This window comes from Scomber japonicus, chromosome 13 (assembly GCF_027409825.1).
Source record: "Scomber japonicus isolate fScoJap1 chromosome 13, fScoJap1.pri, whole genome shotgun sequence".
Taxonomy (NCBI): Eukaryota; Metazoa; Chordata; class Actinopteri; order Scombriformes; family Scombridae; genus Scomber; species Scomber japonicus.
Window position 1 is genome coordinate 16922736 of NC_070590.1, and position 16778 is coordinate 16939513.

General features: G+C 37.5%; 2 protein-coding genes across 2 annotated transcripts; both read right to left on the reverse strand.

Moving 5' to 3' along the window:
• Positions 1 to 123: 123 nt before the first annotated feature.
• On the reverse strand, positions 124 to 7050 carry layna (layilin a). The gene is made up of 8 exons (XM_053332197.1): positions 4085 to 7050; positions 3925 to 3945; positions 3382 to 3679; positions 2502 to 2659; positions 2372 to 2416; positions 2196 to 2258; positions 1981 to 2077; positions 124 to 1052 (listed from the first exon to the last, which is right to left on the reverse strand). Exons 1-8 carry the CDS (start codon positions 4161 to 4163, stop codon positions 341 to 343), a joined length of 1473 nt encoding a protein of 490 aa, XP_053188172.1. The 5' UTR covers positions 4164 to 7050; the 3' UTR covers positions 124 to 340.
• A 142-nt stretch (positions 7051 to 7192) lies between these two features.
• On the reverse strand, positions 7193 to 16415 carry LOC128371817 (complement factor B-like). The gene is made up of 18 exons (XM_053332194.1): positions 16268 to 16415; positions 15812 to 16018; positions 15545 to 15730; positions 15251 to 15427; positions 14600 to 14686; positions 14152 to 14291; positions 12547 to 12691; positions 12325 to 12456; positions 11928 to 12038; positions 11683 to 11820; positions 10682 to 10791; positions 10030 to 10159; positions 9686 to 9824; positions 9412 to 9488; positions 8503 to 8603; positions 8222 to 8348; positions 7992 to 8041; positions 7193 to 7849 (listed from the first exon to the last, which is right to left on the reverse strand). Exons 1-18 carry the CDS (start codon positions 16323 to 16325, stop codon positions 7670 to 7672), a joined length of 2295 nt encoding a protein of 764 aa, XP_053188169.1. The 5' UTR covers positions 16326 to 16415; the 3' UTR covers positions 7193 to 7669.
• Between the last annotated feature and the right edge of the window lie 363 nt (positions 16416 to 16778).

The window sequence follows — 16778 nt, forward strand, 5'->3', positions numbered from 1 at the left end:
AGCACCGCAGACTAAATTCAATTCATCTCCATCTCTCAAAACTTGACCGAATGAAGCCCAAACTATCTGCATGGCTCTATACAACTAGAAATAAGTGTTTGGGTTTTTCAAATGATGCAGTGTTTATATGGTTTATATTACTATAAAATAACTACAACCCAGAGTATAGTTCAGTAATGGACTACAGGTTTCATTTGAATTTGATTTTCATGACCTTAAATGGCTTCAGAAACATACTGCACAATTACAACCAAACACATGCACAGTGTTTACCATTCCCTCGTCCTCATCCACAATGACACACGCTGCTGTACACACACTTGAGGAACCATCGGGAGGATCAGTAGTTTTCTCTGTTGATCCATTCTTGTTCATTGAAGTATCTCTTTCCGCTGTCAAGAGTCAGGCCATTTCTGTAGTAATCCAGATTTGATTGGTAGGATTTGCGGTTTCCGTACGTTCCCAGGCTGGTTTGGTAAGTGTCCTCCTTGCCATTGGTGATGTATGTCTGATAAAGGTCAGCCTTTATTGTGTGACCTCCAGGCCTCAGTTTGGGGTCATAAAGGTCACTCCCTCCTCTGATACTGCCATCATACAATCCATGGTCTCCATACACACTGCTGCCGTAATGTTCACTCTTTGTTGTGCGACGACCAAGACTCCTGTCATAAAACTCTCTGTGGCCAGAGCGACCCAGACTGCTGTCATTCAAGTCCCTCTTTCCTGACCGGCCTAAGCTGGTGTCGTAGAAGTCGCGGGTGGCACGACGCCCGAGGCTGAGGTCATTGAGGTCAAAGTTGAGGAAGCAGCTCTCTGTGCTGGCAAGTGTCACAAAGCCGCTCTCTGTGTCCCGGCCGCCCAGGTTGTCATAATCACCTGTTGGTGTGTCAGGGGAGGAGCATACAAAAGAGGTGTTTTTGGTTTGCGGCCGAGTGGAAACCAGGTCATCGTCCTTCTGGGAGCGAATGACATTGTAGACATCGGTTGGAATTGGGCTGGGGCAGAGACCTGGGTCTGTCTGGCATACTTCTGATTTCTGCTCTTTGCTCCTTCTGTCTCACATAAACAGGAGCACAAAGAAGACATCTCAAACGTTAACACAGAATGAAACGAGACTGCACTGTTCGCCAGTGTGCAAGATATAACACACCAACTTTATTTGAGGAATAGTTTCTGAATAATCTTAATTGATTCTGAGATGTAGATTTAATTTGATAATTATTTTTAAGTAATATTGTTTGAGAAAATAGGTGTCATAGACTTTAATTGTTAACCAAAAACACCAGTGTGTCAAACAGTTACACTTGTGCGGCATGTTCCTTTATTACCATTAGCATTGTAGTTTCATCCTGCTGCTGCAAATTCTCACTAGCATGTATTAGTCCACCAATGAAAATAGTTCACAGCAAATACATTACTTACTACTGTTTTAGTAACATTTGGTTACAATTACAGTGCCCACCTGTTGTAGGAAATTTCTTAGTTTTATGAGGAAACTAGGAAATCATATTTCTGAGCTGTTTTTAAAGGTTTAGCCTTCAGTGCCGCAGACAGGTTAAGGAAGTCAGAAACTACTGACAAAAAAAAAAAAAAACACAAAACATTTTGGTTTCTTCACTGGATTTAACCAGAATAGAAAATGATCCTTCTGTTTATTGGAAATGGTAGATAAAGAAAATATTTCCTCTTGAAGGTGGTAGTTAATAGATATTCCTGTGAAAAGGTTAACTGTTTTTATGACAGTAGTGATACTAGTAAGGATATTAACATCAGTAAATATTAGTGTAGAGCCTTGGTTTTTCACTGTTTACTCGTACTATTTGCCTTACAGAACAAGCTGCTCAGGGATGAACACAATTACATTCAATCAAAGGTGTATAACAGGTGATGCAGGAAGTGTTTCAAATCTTTATTTTCCAGTGAAGTAAAACTTTCATCAGTCTTCAGTATTAAGTTTTTGTCTTTGTTTTGGATCCTCACCGTCTGACAAGCAGTTTAAAGCAACAGACTCCGATCACTGTCAGTAACAGCAGTAACAGAGGAATGGTGGGAATGAAGATGTAAACCAAATTCAGAGCTAAAAGAGAGAAACACACAGCAGATGAACATATTTAGTGATTGTCATTTTGCGATTAGGATACAGCTACATTAGTTATTATTGTAGTTTATTAATATGAATAAATGGTTTAGTCAACCTGTACTTCTGTCTTGGTTGTGGTCACTTGGATGCCACGGCAGCACAGATGAGGGGATGATGTCTGTAATGAAAGGCACCTATGACATTCAGACTGTCTCACTTTGTATTAAACACACTCACTCTCAAACTGTCCAAAACATCTGCTGAATCACATTTTCTTTTAGTATGTTTTACCTGTTTGTGTGGTGTTCGGGGAAGGAGAAGGATCCACTGGATACTCTGCAGACAAGATAAACGACAGTGAACAGTGTTGCTGTATTTTAGTAATAGTTAAAGGTTATTGAATTAGTACGTGCAGCAGTACCTGCAGTGTATTTGCAGATGAAGTTGTTCTTGGTTTCGCAGTTGTCATCATTCCACTGGAACATGTAGGGCCCTCCCTGACCAGGGGGAGCAGATGGTTGGTGGTACATCACCACACATACCTCATAACCGCATGATGGCTCATCTATGTGCCACTTCCTACACACACAATGTACAAAATCACTTTTTCTCAAAGGTGACTTAACCAAATCTGTAAAAAAAATGAATGTAAATGAAAATGCAGTCCAGTACTGATGCAATTAAGGCTGTGTGTCAAACGCAATACCTCATTGGTACTGAAAAGTGTCTGTAGTATTAAGTAGTATTTAGTATCGAAAACTCAAGTTCTATGTGCGGTCAGATTTCATAATCATTTTTAAGTATTTCTTGAGTAGATAATTCCTAACGTAATCCAAATTTTGTCAGTCTATGTTATTTGGTCAAAGCTTACATCGAGAGATACACCGAGATATTGGCCGGTTGACTTGCTTTTACACTATATATGTATTGACATATGCTTTGTTTACCAATACGTTATACAAAATTTCAGTGAGGAGTTTTAGTCTAAATATCCTCAACAACCAGTGGAAAAAGGCCTTTGAAACAGGTCAGTGATACATGGAAAAAAAACAAAGAAAAAGAAAACTCAAGTATTGTAGTATCACAATTTTTAAATGATACCCAGCCAGACTTGAAACCACACAAATGAAGCAACACCTCTCTTCAACACACATTCCTCATCAACTAACCAGTGAAATTAATTATTGCAAGACACGCTGACATTACACTTCAATGCTCTAAAATTCTAAAAAAAGTTTAAATTAATACACATCCTGTCCTAATTTTCAGCCCCTTGGCCCTCTAAAATAACTTCCACCCACCTAAATGTAGACTTGCTGCCATCCAGCCAGTAGTACTGTGAGGAGCAGTCACTGCTGCTGTCACCATCTCCATGGTTACGGCGGAGCCCGATCCAGAAGTCTCCATCAGTTGGGCGTAGCTCTGTAATAAGCTGCTCTACAATCTTCTGCTCCGATGGCGAATCCACGCTCAGCAGCTGCCCTCCATCCCTCTGGCAGGCGAGCTCGGCCTCCACAAAGTTCAGCCGGCGCCGGAACTCAGAGAAGTAGGCCAGCTTGTAACACGGCCTCCCTTTTCCTGCCTTACACACACGTTGACCTGAACAAACACACACGCACACACGCACACACACATTCACCTGATTGTGCCACTACCAGATGTTCAATAAATTGTGTTCCCTCAAATATCACAAGCATGTGCTAAATAGACAATGTTAGAGCATTGACTACTAGGAACTACTATAATGTGGGAATTTTGTAGGTGTGTAACTGACAAATACAGAGATAGAGACAGTTGTGGAAGACTTCATTAAACAGTATTCTAAGAAGAAGTGTGTTGCTTACCCCTGGCTTCAAATATATCCGCTTCAGAAGTCCCAACGTCCAGCGTAGAGGGATGGAGAAGGCAGGTCGGGAGAAGGAAACCAAAGAGACATCCACAATCAAGTGAACTAAGTGATTGTGTTTGTACTATGTTGTCTTTGTGTAATGTATGCAGACTTACCTGTAATGAGGCTCGCAGCTCCTGAAAGATCAAAACATAAAAGCAGGAGGTAAAAGCAGAAGATTGTATGCAGGTCCATCTCTGCCAGTTACTGTACGTTCACCACCACCTCTTGTATTTTAGTTTAGCTTTTATCATTCCGCTGTCTGTTCATCTGGCCGTCAGTGGAGGTTAGGTTCAACTAATCAGTTTCATCCAGAACTGAAAAAGCTTCAGGTGTAAGAAAATGCACAAAAACAAAAATAGAGAGGCAAGTCTCCTATTCCGTGTGTTCAAGGCTGAAAGAGCGTGCATGTGAGACAGAAGGAGGAGCAAGAAGAGGGGGAGAGAAGACTGTGCGTGTTTGGGAGGGGGTTGTAATCTGTTAAGAGCAGTCTTAATGATTGGGAGAAGAAGCTGCATCGATCGCAAGACATCTAATCATGCAAGTGCTTCTCATTGTAAACGCTGACAGGAGGCAGATTTCACTCCTTCCTTTATTACTTAAGCTTTGGATATTATCATTACAAAAGTGTTACATGAAAATGATATCCCCTAACTCGATTAGGGATATCATACATACATATATATAGATATATACATCTCCAGGAAGAGGGACAGTGTAAAGTGTACATTTCTTGAAATATATTTTAGATAAAGTAAGCAACAATAAAAAATAAAGTTCAGGAATAAAAATCCATAGTTGTTATTTATTACGATTGTTACACAAAAAAAATACGTCAGCTAATCTTCATCAGGAGTGTGATTTAAGCAACACAAGCAAGACAAAAAGACCACAACAGTCATCATGTTTTGAGTGAAATGTTGCTGGACCCTAATTGGTGCAAGGAAATGGATGACATCATCTATTTCCAACTGAGCCCTGCCCACTTCACGCAAGCGAGAAAAGCGCAGAGAAAAAGCACAATGCAGAAAATCTCTCTTGCAAAATAACCAAACTCTTCCTAACTTTGACAGAAAATGTTGTCTTTATGTAGGAATCCATAAATCAGAATAAGAAAGGTTTTATTGTCTACAGGTCAAACATTTAGCTGCAGTCTGCAGTTTCCAGCCTTTGTGCTAAGCTAAGCTAAAGCTTCTGGTGTAGCTCTATATTAACTGTGCAAACAGGAGAGTGTTATTGATCTTGACATCTAAATTTCGTTAATTAAGCCAATTATGCCGACGAAAATTACAGAGTATTCCTTTAACTTAAAAATACATAATTTTGTACCTGAAAGCACAAAAGTTTATTATTATTAGTTAAGTTATTCTGAGGAATATTTAACATTACAGTTAAAGGAGATTTCCTCTGCCATCGTTATGATTTTATGATTCAAGCTTTAGGATCATCAGAAGACATGGGTGCATGTGCTCATGCTTTTCTGAGCATAAATGGGTGTAAAAGTGTATGTATGCAGTTCTTAATGGTGTTAATTTCTAAAATGGCCCATAAGGTTGATTTAGGGCTCACAGAGAGACAGATCAGTCGGAGTTTGAACAGCAGGATGCTTCATCAAGAATATGCTGTGTGTGCTAGTGTTGAATAAGGGAGCGCGGGTGGGCGGAGGGTTTGAAGGGGGGCTGCCCTGTCTGCATGCATGCCGCTCTATCCAAACACTGCTAATCAGTTTAGGTCTAAGAGATTGATTTCAACCAAAATGTTTCAGCTCTATTTAAAATGAAGGTGAAGTACAGGATGTTGGGGTGAGCAGGTGGTGCTCTGAACAATAAAAGAGATGACAGAGAAGTAACAAAGTTCTCCAGAGGGATTGAATAAGGAATTTTAAAATCCCTCCTTGTTTATGGCATCTGAGACCAGAAGAGGGTTTCATTCAATTAACCCTCTCCTATTCATCCCTCCTCTCACACAGCCTGTCTTCCTCCATCTACGCCTCCTCCTCCTCCTCTCATCCCACTGACCTCCTCCATCTTCCCCAATTAGTTAAAGGGAAACCAGATGAATGCTCCCACGGGAAGCGTGTACATCACTGATCAAACGCACCCACGCAGATACTCCCTCACAAACTCGGTGGAGGGTTCACCATGTCAGAGAAACCTAACATGGATTTTGAAAATTCACCACTGCACTTTGATGTTGGACATTTAGCCAATATACATTAATAAAGAGAATTGCTAAATGTACATTTTCACTGAGGCGAGCCCCGACAGCGTAATGGTCAACAGATCATAGTTAAACATGATTTGAAGCCATAAACTTCCTTTGACCACAACAAATCATTTGTAATGCAATAGCCTCGCTTGTTTGTGGACTGTAAAAACACAGCAATGAATGACAAACTCAGTTGATTTCCATCTGAAAGCCAAAAAGAAAAAGAAAAAACTTAATTACTCCACGAAAAAAGAACTTAATCCCCCACTAAATGAAATGTGACTGATCTGAGATGGCAAGCTGCCAGCCTGAGTGTCCGCATTGCGTAGGCCTGCACAGAGAACTGGAAGAGGGCCCTGATTCACTGACCTGGGGGGGAGCTGGATGCTCTATCAGCAGGGCTGAGCAGCCATAAAAGAGTTTTGATGAAACCTTTAAAGTGATGTAGTAATCAATTTAGTCATTCTTTTTTTAATGCAGTTTTAGAGAAAGCATGAGAAAAGTAAATTAATAATCTGTGATTGTCAATGTATAAACAATGTAATTTCTTTTTAAAACAGCGCTCTAATAGAGCAGAGAATTTACAGCTTAATAATGCATAGGTCTGCATTATTTGATTCATTTTATTAGCAAATGTTACATATAAATATTTCTCACTTCATGCTGTCATTGGTTATATGACAAGATCTTGACCTGTAAGCAAAGCCAGCAGTGGAGCAGCTGCCCTCTTCTCTCAGGACTGCTTCTCATATTGAGTCTTTTCCACACTCAAGAGAATTGTGACATCAGTGGGTGTTTGTCATTTTGTCATTTACGGAAGCTGATAGCAGGTTGATTTGTTTGTTTGTCAAATTTGTGAACTGTGTTTCATTTGGTCAAAGTCAAACTTTTAATCTGTTACAAAGCAGCTAAACACAGTGTTTGGCTTTGCTGGTATTGCAGCAATAAGCAAAAAGTCTCTGTTGCAATATGGGTAATTCTACATTGAGTTATTGGTACTCAGTATATCACACAGATACTGTAAAGTTTGTTCATTGATAAAATCAACATATGACAGTTAATTTCTTACATGTCAACAAAAACAGGAAATTATCACAATTATACAAAAATCATAAATACTCCATAAGGGAAAGCCATAAATGGACAAATAGTGAATCTCAAATTTATATCGTCTCACTCTATATACAGTCACATAGCCAAGACTAATCCATGGTGTGTTAATCATTTGCATCAAGACACAGATTAATGCTCATTTATTAACTTCTGTATACAGTATACTGGTTGAATGCTGAATAATTGATGAGTAATTGCATGTACAGACTGGTACAGAACAGCATAGCTATTTGCATCACTGTAAGTGTGGATTTTGAGAGTGAGTAATGCCAAATTTATTTTGAATGTGTGCATCAATCAGCAAACAATAACATACAGTTTTTAAACACAAAGTCCACACAAATCACATTACTAAAATGCTGAAACAAATCATAAGAAATTCATTCATAGTCCAAAAACTGAAGTGGCGCGTAGTCATCCTGTGCCTCGTCGCCAAGGATTGATTTGAGGAAAGGAACAACTCTGAAAAGATTAATATGGAAATCTCTGGAAGTTTCGCTTGACTCGACCATACCACCTGCTTCACATAGATTCTCAGTTCCCCAGCTGACCAATGCAACCTGTGAAATCAATTGCTGGTTACTTTACACGATCAACAGGAACTTATGACATCTACTGTATGAACTTATTACATCATTTTAGTGTTTTCTTTTTATATTTTTGAGAAATATTTACCACCACAGGAAAAGAGCAACTGTTTACCTGTATTGTGCGATACTCATAGTCTTTGAACACTGCACCTCCAGAGTCGCCTGTACCAATAAAGACACACACACACACACACACACACACACACACGGTTACACACAAAATAACTGGCCTCAGTTCCAGATCTGCACCACTGTTGCTCAGACTGAATGACACCTTACTTGATAACTGAGGCTTGTCAGGCAAAATCATTTGGGAACTGAATGACATATAGGAAAACATACCTGTACATGCTATATGATCTCTATCAGTCTTACTGCCAGTGCACAGGAAGTTATCAGTCACAGCATCCTTTGGATTTTTTGTTGTTATACCTTGTGCAGTTAGCGCATGTCTGATGCATGCATCCCTCTGTGAAAAGAAGTAGCAGTTTAAGTTGGCTTTTGGGTTTTGACACACACTCACACACACACGCACACACACGCACACACACACACACACGCACACACACACACACACACACACACACACGAGACACAACATAGCTCAGTCACTAAAAACTTACATTATCACCAAGCTTAGCAAAGACACTTTTTGCAGCCACCAGGGGGTCTGTCTTGGTCAGGAAATACAGTTTTTCTTTATGAGTCTTTAACAAGAGATCCTCTACAAAAGAGAACAGAAAAATACTGTTAATTAAATTAATTGCAGTATTTTAACCCACCTCATTTAATTTTATAAGAAGTATTGTTTTGTTGTTGTTGTTTTTTGCTAAACTAACCTAGAGCTTGAACCTAGTTGTGAGGAGAGGACATGATTTATTGCTTATTTAGTAATTTATTAATGTACAGTATTTGTCAACAATTGTAATCCCTGTGAAGCATGTGCAACAGATAACACATGACTGACAAAATAATATAACATGTAATCACATAAACTAATACATCTACATATTATTTATGTAGATGTACTTATTAATTATTCATTTATAGCAAATGTTTATTAAGTATGACTTCTTAATTCAAATGGCATCTCAGTTTGTCTTATATCGGCTTACAACTACATTATAGTGTGTTTTTACAATTAATTGAGTGTTAATTTAGTGATTACAAATGTTAAACTAGTTTTACTGTTATGATATGACAGTACGATTGATGGGATCATTTGAAGATATTCACGTTCAATATAAAAAAACAAACAAATTGAAAATATATATGTCCAGTGAGAGAAAAAAAGCTTGAAAGGCGGCATCAGCAACTGAGGGAAGTGAGGCTCAGCAGATGATTCATTGTGGTTAATTTAGCTAGAAATATCAGATTGACTCAAATGTCACTATAATGTATTGCAGCTTAAGATTGTAAACAGGGTCCATTTAGGTCAAATCGCCCACTTCTCTATAAAGAAAAGCAATTTTTAGTATTCATGACCCCTGCCTGTGTCTTGGTGTTATAGCTAGTTGGTGTAGTTACATCACCTTGCTCCTTGCATTTGGAACCACGAGGCAGTCTTAGAGCATCGCTGGTCTCCAGGGTGCAAGGTATGCAAATAGGTCTGAACGAGACACCAAAAAACCAACATAACATTGGAGATGATGTTCCAAGTAAACAACTTTTACAAAGCATACTTCAGAATTTGTGATTAATCTATTATCTCTGTGGATGAGTCTGTGTGTTAAGATTAACTTTACAGTAAGAAGCATTCATTTATAATCCTCATGCAGCCGAAGTGATTTCAACAGTAGTTCTTACCTGACGAAATAGGAGATATCAACATAGTCCACCAGTTCAATGAGAGCCACGTCGTAGTCATAGAATTCCTTCACTCCTTCATTCACTTTAGCATTGACATTGTAATTTGGGTGTAACGTGAATTTTTTCACTTTTTTAACTGTAAAAGAGACACAATCAAATGTATTAAAGTTGCTGTCATCAGGAATGGGAAATGAATATCTTTAAAATCAAAATACATGACTAGCAAATTCAAAACTTAAAAATATCCATTACCAATAAAATAACTTCACTGGATAACATAACACATACACACATTTTTGTATAACAAAGTGCTAAAATGCCAATATGTTTGGTTATCTTACCTTTGAACCCTGCATCTTCAATTTCAACGGTGATGTGTTCCGGTGCATCCCCAAATTTGAAGCAGTGAGCAGCAGTCAAGACAAACTTGGGGGTCACCAGAGAGCCAAGGCACTTTCTTAGACCTTCATTCTTTGAATTGAAATGATAAATGAATGAATAAACAATGTCATTTCATAGCTATATATTATGCTGAAGTAAGAATTAATATTCTGTTTCTGTGGTTACTCAGCACAAGATCTGGCACCACTGCAAAGACAACAAGGACAGCATGGCTGGTAGATAATTAAAAAGCTGTTTTCCCACAAAGTCACAGTTATTCTCCATTGTGAAAAGTATAATGCTTCAATTTGATTGTATTCACTTTTGCAATCGTATTTCACACATTAATAAAAAAGTTAAAGATATGTCATTTAGTAATAGTTATATTTATTAATTAGTATAATTTAGAAATATTTAGTGGCATCTAGTGGTGAGGTTGCAGATTGCAACTAAATTAATAAACCTCCCCTCCCCCGTAACCTACAAGTGTGTAGGGGAACCTTTAGTGGCTGCAAAATTTGCAAAGAACACAAAACCCCTTTTCTAGAGCAAATGCTAGAGGCCACAAAAGTCTACATACTGCACATTTAATTGAAATACTGAAATATTCACCTGGACAATAATGAAAACCACCCATGGATACTTTTTCTTTGCCACATCTTTGTCTTTTCCTTCAGTTGTTGCATTGTGAAGACCACATAAACCCACAACTTCGTCTGCATCTACATAAAAGAAAAAAATCCATGGTGATTAAAACAACAAAGTCATCGTTACAGAGTATCTGGGATGATAGATCTGGCAACTATGTAGTGTTTAAGATATTTGTTGAAATGTTGATATCTTATAGTTTCTTTTATGAATATGCATTATTTACTCGTGTGATTCTTCCTAAGCTCTGTTCTTGTTAAATCTATGTTTTTACTGGTCTGCTCTCCTAATGGAGGCAGAAATACGATGCCTTTATGAAATGTATCTACAATGGGATATCTGACTTCCCCCCTTCATTATCTGTCCACTTCAACATCAGTGGTGCAGGGCTACGTATCATTTAGAGACACCATAAGATCAGGAGTGATGCTTCTTCCTGCTCTTAAGTACTTAAGGAAACAAGAGAATCAAGTTTTACCCTCCAGTTATGAACATATATCTCCTTAGTGTCGAATTAGAGGTTGGAGATGAATGCTTATAGGTAAACAGTGACACATAAATGCATTTGTTATGAGACTTGGAACCCCCCCCCCCCCCCCCCCCTCAATGTTTTAAGATGTATACTGTATATAATGATATACATGATATCCCATGTACTTCTTCTCCTTCTCCTTTATTCAAAACCCAGAATCTATGAATATACAAATATTTGTAATTTCAAAAGTTCACTCCATTGTAAAATCCATTCTCAGTGTTTGTGCACTTCACAGTTGTGTAAGTTGTATACTGGACCAAGATTGACCTGAAACTAACTGTAATGTGTGCAAAGAAAACCCCATATTTGAGTGGAGGGGGACTTTAAACCAAAAGCACACACAAGGCGTAGCAATGAATAATTGAAGTGGAAATTACCAAAATGTTTTACCAGATTCATTCATCCCTCTGCTGTCACTTTGGTGACTTACCAATAATATTATCAAAGGTCTTCTCCAAGTTCCCAATTATATTTTGCATTCTGAAGTAATGCTGTCCACCAGTGCCTACTACGAGGGGCTTCAGGTCGTCATCGTAGATCTCAGCGCCAATACCAAAAATGTAAATGTCTGTAACAGAATAAAAAGTAGCTTGATCATCGTTGAGTTAAGACACAGAAACACAGAAACTCAAGCTCAATTCAATTCAATTGTCAACAGATCAAATAGAAACTCACCAAGATAGTCTTCTCGGGGTTGAACGTGCCCTTTAGAAGTGTGGTTCATGTACACCAGGTTCTTTATTTTTGCCACAGTTGGTAAAGGTGAACCGCCCATATTGTAAGCACCTGCAATGACATAAAACAGTGTGTTTTTCCTGCTTTAACCTTTAGTCTTACACAAACATCATTCAACTGTGTCATTAATACTTTACAAAAGCTTGATTCATCTTTAAATCTGTGCTAGTTCAATGACAGTTGTAATAAAACTTCTAGAGGGAATTCAAGCATTTTTCACAAATTCAGTGAATGTGACGTTAAATCCATAATTTGCCTTCAGTGAAAGCTACATTAAGGAAATAAGTATACACATAAAATATATACATAAAATATATCAAAGGGGAAAGGAAATGACCATCTGTAAAAATGATGATGACATGACGATGTTCTTTAAATCCATCATCTTGAACTCGTTGCTTTATCACAGCCATTTGTTCCAGGAAGGTCTCAAAGACGAGGTTTAGATCTGTTCCAGAGGTTTTGTCCTCTGGAGTCAAAACACACAGACAGGTTACCATAACTTTAGGATCAACCTTGTTCTTTTTTCATAGCAATGTGTCCAATATATTTGACTTACCGTCTACTTTAAAATTGTCCATTTTAGTTTTCAAGGAGCTTAGTGTTTCTCTACCATCCAAAAAATCAAGAATGCTGACAACTTTATGTGGTATAGAGGAGAAAAAGCGGATGTCATAGTTTGGAGTCACAGCAAAAGATGAAATCTGTGGAGACACAAAGAATATCAGTTAAATACAAGGTGGATGATCTTTAGCATCTTACAAAGTTTTGACACAAGTGTGTTAAAACATGCAGTCTTGTGGAACTGCTGTGAAATGTTTTGTTAATGCAACACCTCCTCATGTATCAAACTGCTTATGGTCATTTTTTTGAGCAATTGATCCATTTATCAGCAGAAAGAGTATCCCGCATTGTGCATTTACAACAAGCCAAGGGATCCGTGCCAAGGACATTATGATGTGTAATTCATCATGAAATTATGATGGCCCTGATTGCCAAATGGGATGAGATTATTTTTGTACATGTTAATGTGCACAGTGTGCCAAATGTGCCATAAAAGTGTGTCATTTAAAGTGAACAGCTTCAAAAGTCAGCTCACACAAAAACTACTGTACAATATATGACTTTGTGGTAAAAATCCACTTATGGAAGCAGTATTTACAGCTGGTCTCTCTGTAGAGCCTTAAATATTTTTATGATTGTGATACAACATGAAGCAAACTGTTCATTTCCATGCATCACTTAAACACTAAAAGTTTGTGCAAAAAATGTATAAAACAGAAACCAAAAGTGTTCAAAATTGAATAAAAAATAAAAAAGACATTATGAAAAAAATAAAACAGTAAAAAATATGTTTTAGACCAGCAATAAACTGTATTAAAAGAGCTTGTCTTTTAATACAGTTTATTGCGGGTAAATCTAAAAACGTCTGTTTTTTTTCACCATACCAGTGTCCCCAATGAACTTTTTTTTAAAATATGAAACTTTTTAGCAAGATGTCTTTGTCAATCAGTGAAGAGCCAGTCATGTGATGGTTATTGGTTTGTTCCATTGACTGCATATAAATATTATTTATATATGGTTTGGTCTAAATGAGACTGTCCATACCAACTGGTCCAAGTGCAAAATCATGTGTTTGTGTTTGCAAGTAAAGTAAATATAAACTACTACTACTACTTTCAGGCCAATCAATAATATTTTAACATTAATAATACTTTTTTTGTGTTACTCTGCCGAGCTCAATACAAATTCTAATATGTAATTTTATTCTTTATTATATCAAGTAACTAATTGAATGTCCAGACTAGTCACACTAACTGCTGTATTTCTAACATCTTTTAACAACTCAGCAAATATATTGCCAGCATCCATCAACAGCAATCTGTACTTTCACCTCATGTGTATACTTTAAATTGAGCCAACAATCAGCTTAACAATCACAGCCTAACTCGCATCTCTACTTCCAGCACAGTGTTGCTGACTGTTAGAAAATTAAGCATATCGAAAGTGAGAGAGTCCTGTGGCAGCCACCCTTTGCATTAAAAAAACACTGTAATTTGAATATATACTCTTGTATATATACATGTATGTATTATTTTGGATAAAACATACTCTAGTTTATGTGAATCATTTTTAATCAAGAGAAAAGCTGTTTGTTCCTCACCTTTGTAATGAGTGATGTCACAGCATCTTTTGCATCTTCGATGTGGTCTTCACTGATGCTTTCAGAAATATCCACACCAATATAGATGTTCAGTGTCCCATTTTTTGAAATCCTGATTTTTCTCCCCTCCTGTGTGTCATCTAAACCATCAACAACAAATATTGTTACTGTGCCGCACACAATGTCTTATAATTCCCTATAATTCTGTCAGTGTTACAGTCTTTTTAGTGCCAAAATTCTTCTTTTTTTTGTTACTAAACTACTGCCTGGTGCGGACCAAATAATCGAGTGGTGAGTTTCGATGCAATTGACAAAAAAAAGAGGATAAATGATCACAAATGAAGAACACAACAAAATGTAATCAGCCCCAATTGCACTGTAATAAAAAATATCACAATAGAATTTCTATTAAATAATGATAATAATATCAGTAGGTCTATGACCTTACCCGTGGGGTCATGAGTAGTGAGGCTGTCTTTGAGTGAACCACCGAATGCCTTTGAAACCTCCATTGGAGTGTCAAAGGTGTGTCTGTCTGTAAGAGGCAAAATAACAAATAAACAGGGAGTTGGAAACATTTTATAACAAGACAAAATGAAAGAAAAGATAAAGTTCTGCAGACACAAAACTATAAACTACTATAAACTAACTATAGCTTTATAAAAAGCTACTGTGAACATAAATGAACACAAAACCATGGGTGGGAAGTTGGTGAGGGATCATGTTCAAGTGAATGCATTTCTGTGTAGATTTTACCTGCCTCTGTTTCAGGCACCCTCACCAACCACAATCGCTCATTGGCTTCCCACCAGTTAACAAGGCCTCTCACTTTCACGTAAGCAGACAAAATGCATTGCTTGCTTTCTGCTACCACAGATATGGACACAATCATCCAGTACCTTTTACTTACTGGCATGAAGACTGTGAAATTTGTAAATATAAGAATATAAGAAAATGTCACTTTAACGCCTCTAAATTAACTTGACAAGCTTGTTCATTGCTTTTGGATGTTGTGTCTTTCATGCAGGAGACATTTTCATGGCAAAACATTGGTCAAATAACACAAAAAGTCAACAGTACTTGAAGGTATATTTCTTACAGTAGCATGCTGGTTCTATGCCAGTCCACTGGCCGTTCTCAAGACAGATTCTTTCTTTTGACCCCACCAAAAAGAGATTGCCATTGCAGATGTAATTCACTTTGTCACCAATGTCAAACACATGCCCTATTCTTGTGGCACCAGCTGGGATGCCAGGATCAGCACAAGTATCTCCTCCTGCAATGAGAATAAAAACAAAACAAATAAGTCATAAAATAGTCATACATTTGGATGTATCTGAAACCTGAATGAAACAAAGGGGGAGGGAGCAGAAGATTGCTGCTCAGGATTTACCATCACGGCTACATATGGGAGTAGAGCCGGTCCATTTAGCATTTAATCCACAGGTACGTCTGGCTGAGCCACGTAGTTTGTATCCAGAGTAGCACTCATACGTGGTCTCGTTGCTCACAAAGTACTTCTCTTGAGGAGGGGAGACGTTTCCATTCTCCATCACGTTGGGGTCTGGGCATTCAACCACTGCAAAACAACATATAATGATCTGATTAATATTATCATGTAGAGAGATTGGCCTGAGGCAAGGTGTTACACTTTACTTACACCTGCATCTCTGTGGAAGAAACTTTTTGGGTCTTGGTATCCAGGTGCTGTCGAGCTGACACAGACGGGTCAGAGCAGGGTACGGATAGTAACCCTCAGGACAGTGGTAGACCAACATGGTGCCTATCTGTAGATTCTTGGTCAGTGTATAATGACCTCCCTCAATTTGCATATTACTGTCTGTGCAATTACACCAGACTTCTCCACCTGAAAAGGAAAGACACTAATTAGGTGTTAATGTACTCCTATGATTTAATATTGAATAAATTAAAAAAATATGAATATATAAAATGAACAATATTATGTCCAACTATTTATCAAAAAGTAGAGTAGTACCTCCTCCACAAGAAATAGAAATATATGTATATATTGGCAAAACCATGCTTTGAAGCCTGAATTTAGAAATTCAAAAATGATACTAAATTTCATTTATCTGAAGTTAAAACAGGAGCTTACCCATATAGTGGAGACATAAAAGAGCAGCAAACCAAGTCCAGTGCTTATAAAATCCCATGTTGAACCTTGAAACTGCCCAGCTAAAACTGGGGAACAACACAAAATGAGAATATTTTGCTTGGGCTATACTTTTATTTCAGAGTGCACAGTGATGTGTCAGAAAGAGGGGCTGTACAACCTAAGACCATCCTGTTACTAATTAACTTCAGGACAAATAAAGGCAGATCAATAGTGTGTGTCCCTCAACAAAATTATAATTGCATTAAATGTCAGGTAGATCATCATCAGTTTTAGTAATATGGAAATAAGCAGGGTGCTTTTAACTAACTATATTTATTACTTACTCTATTAAAATTAAACTAAATAAATAAATAAAATATTAAAACTCTTACAATGTGAAAAAACAAAAAAGGAGAAGAAGAAGAAGACCATAGATTCTTATCATGAAAGATGTTTAAATAAATCCAATATGTTTTTTTAATCATCTGTCCCTTTTTAATGCTACTGTATA

Excerpts from the sequence above, each read along its gene's own strand:
- layna (XM_053332197.1), bottom strand. The coding sequence starts at position 4,163 with ATGGACCTGCATACAATCTTCTGCTTTTACCTCCTGCTTTTATGTTTT. Across the intron at positions 3,680-3,924 it reads GGATATATTTGAAGCCAGGG|GTCAACGTGTGTGTAAGGCA; the intron begins GTAAGCAACACA and ends GTGTTTGTTCAG. Across the intron at positions 2,078-2,195 it reads CAACCAAGACAGAAGTACAG|CTCTGAATTTGGTTTACATC; the intron begins GTTGACTAAACC and ends TCTCTCTTTTAG.
- LOC128371817 (XM_053332194.1), bottom strand. The coding sequence starts at position 16,325 with ATGGGATTTTATAAGCACTGGACTTGGTTTGCTGCTCTTTTATGTCTC. Across the intron at positions 14,687-15,250 it reads CATAGAACCAGCATGCTACT|ACAGACACACCTTTGACACT; the intron begins GTAAGAAATATA and ends TGCCTCTTACAG. Across the intron at positions 9,489-9,685 it reads GATATCTCCTATTTCGTCAG|ACCTATTTGCATACCTTGCA; the intron begins GTAAGAACTACT and ends TGTCTCGTTCAG.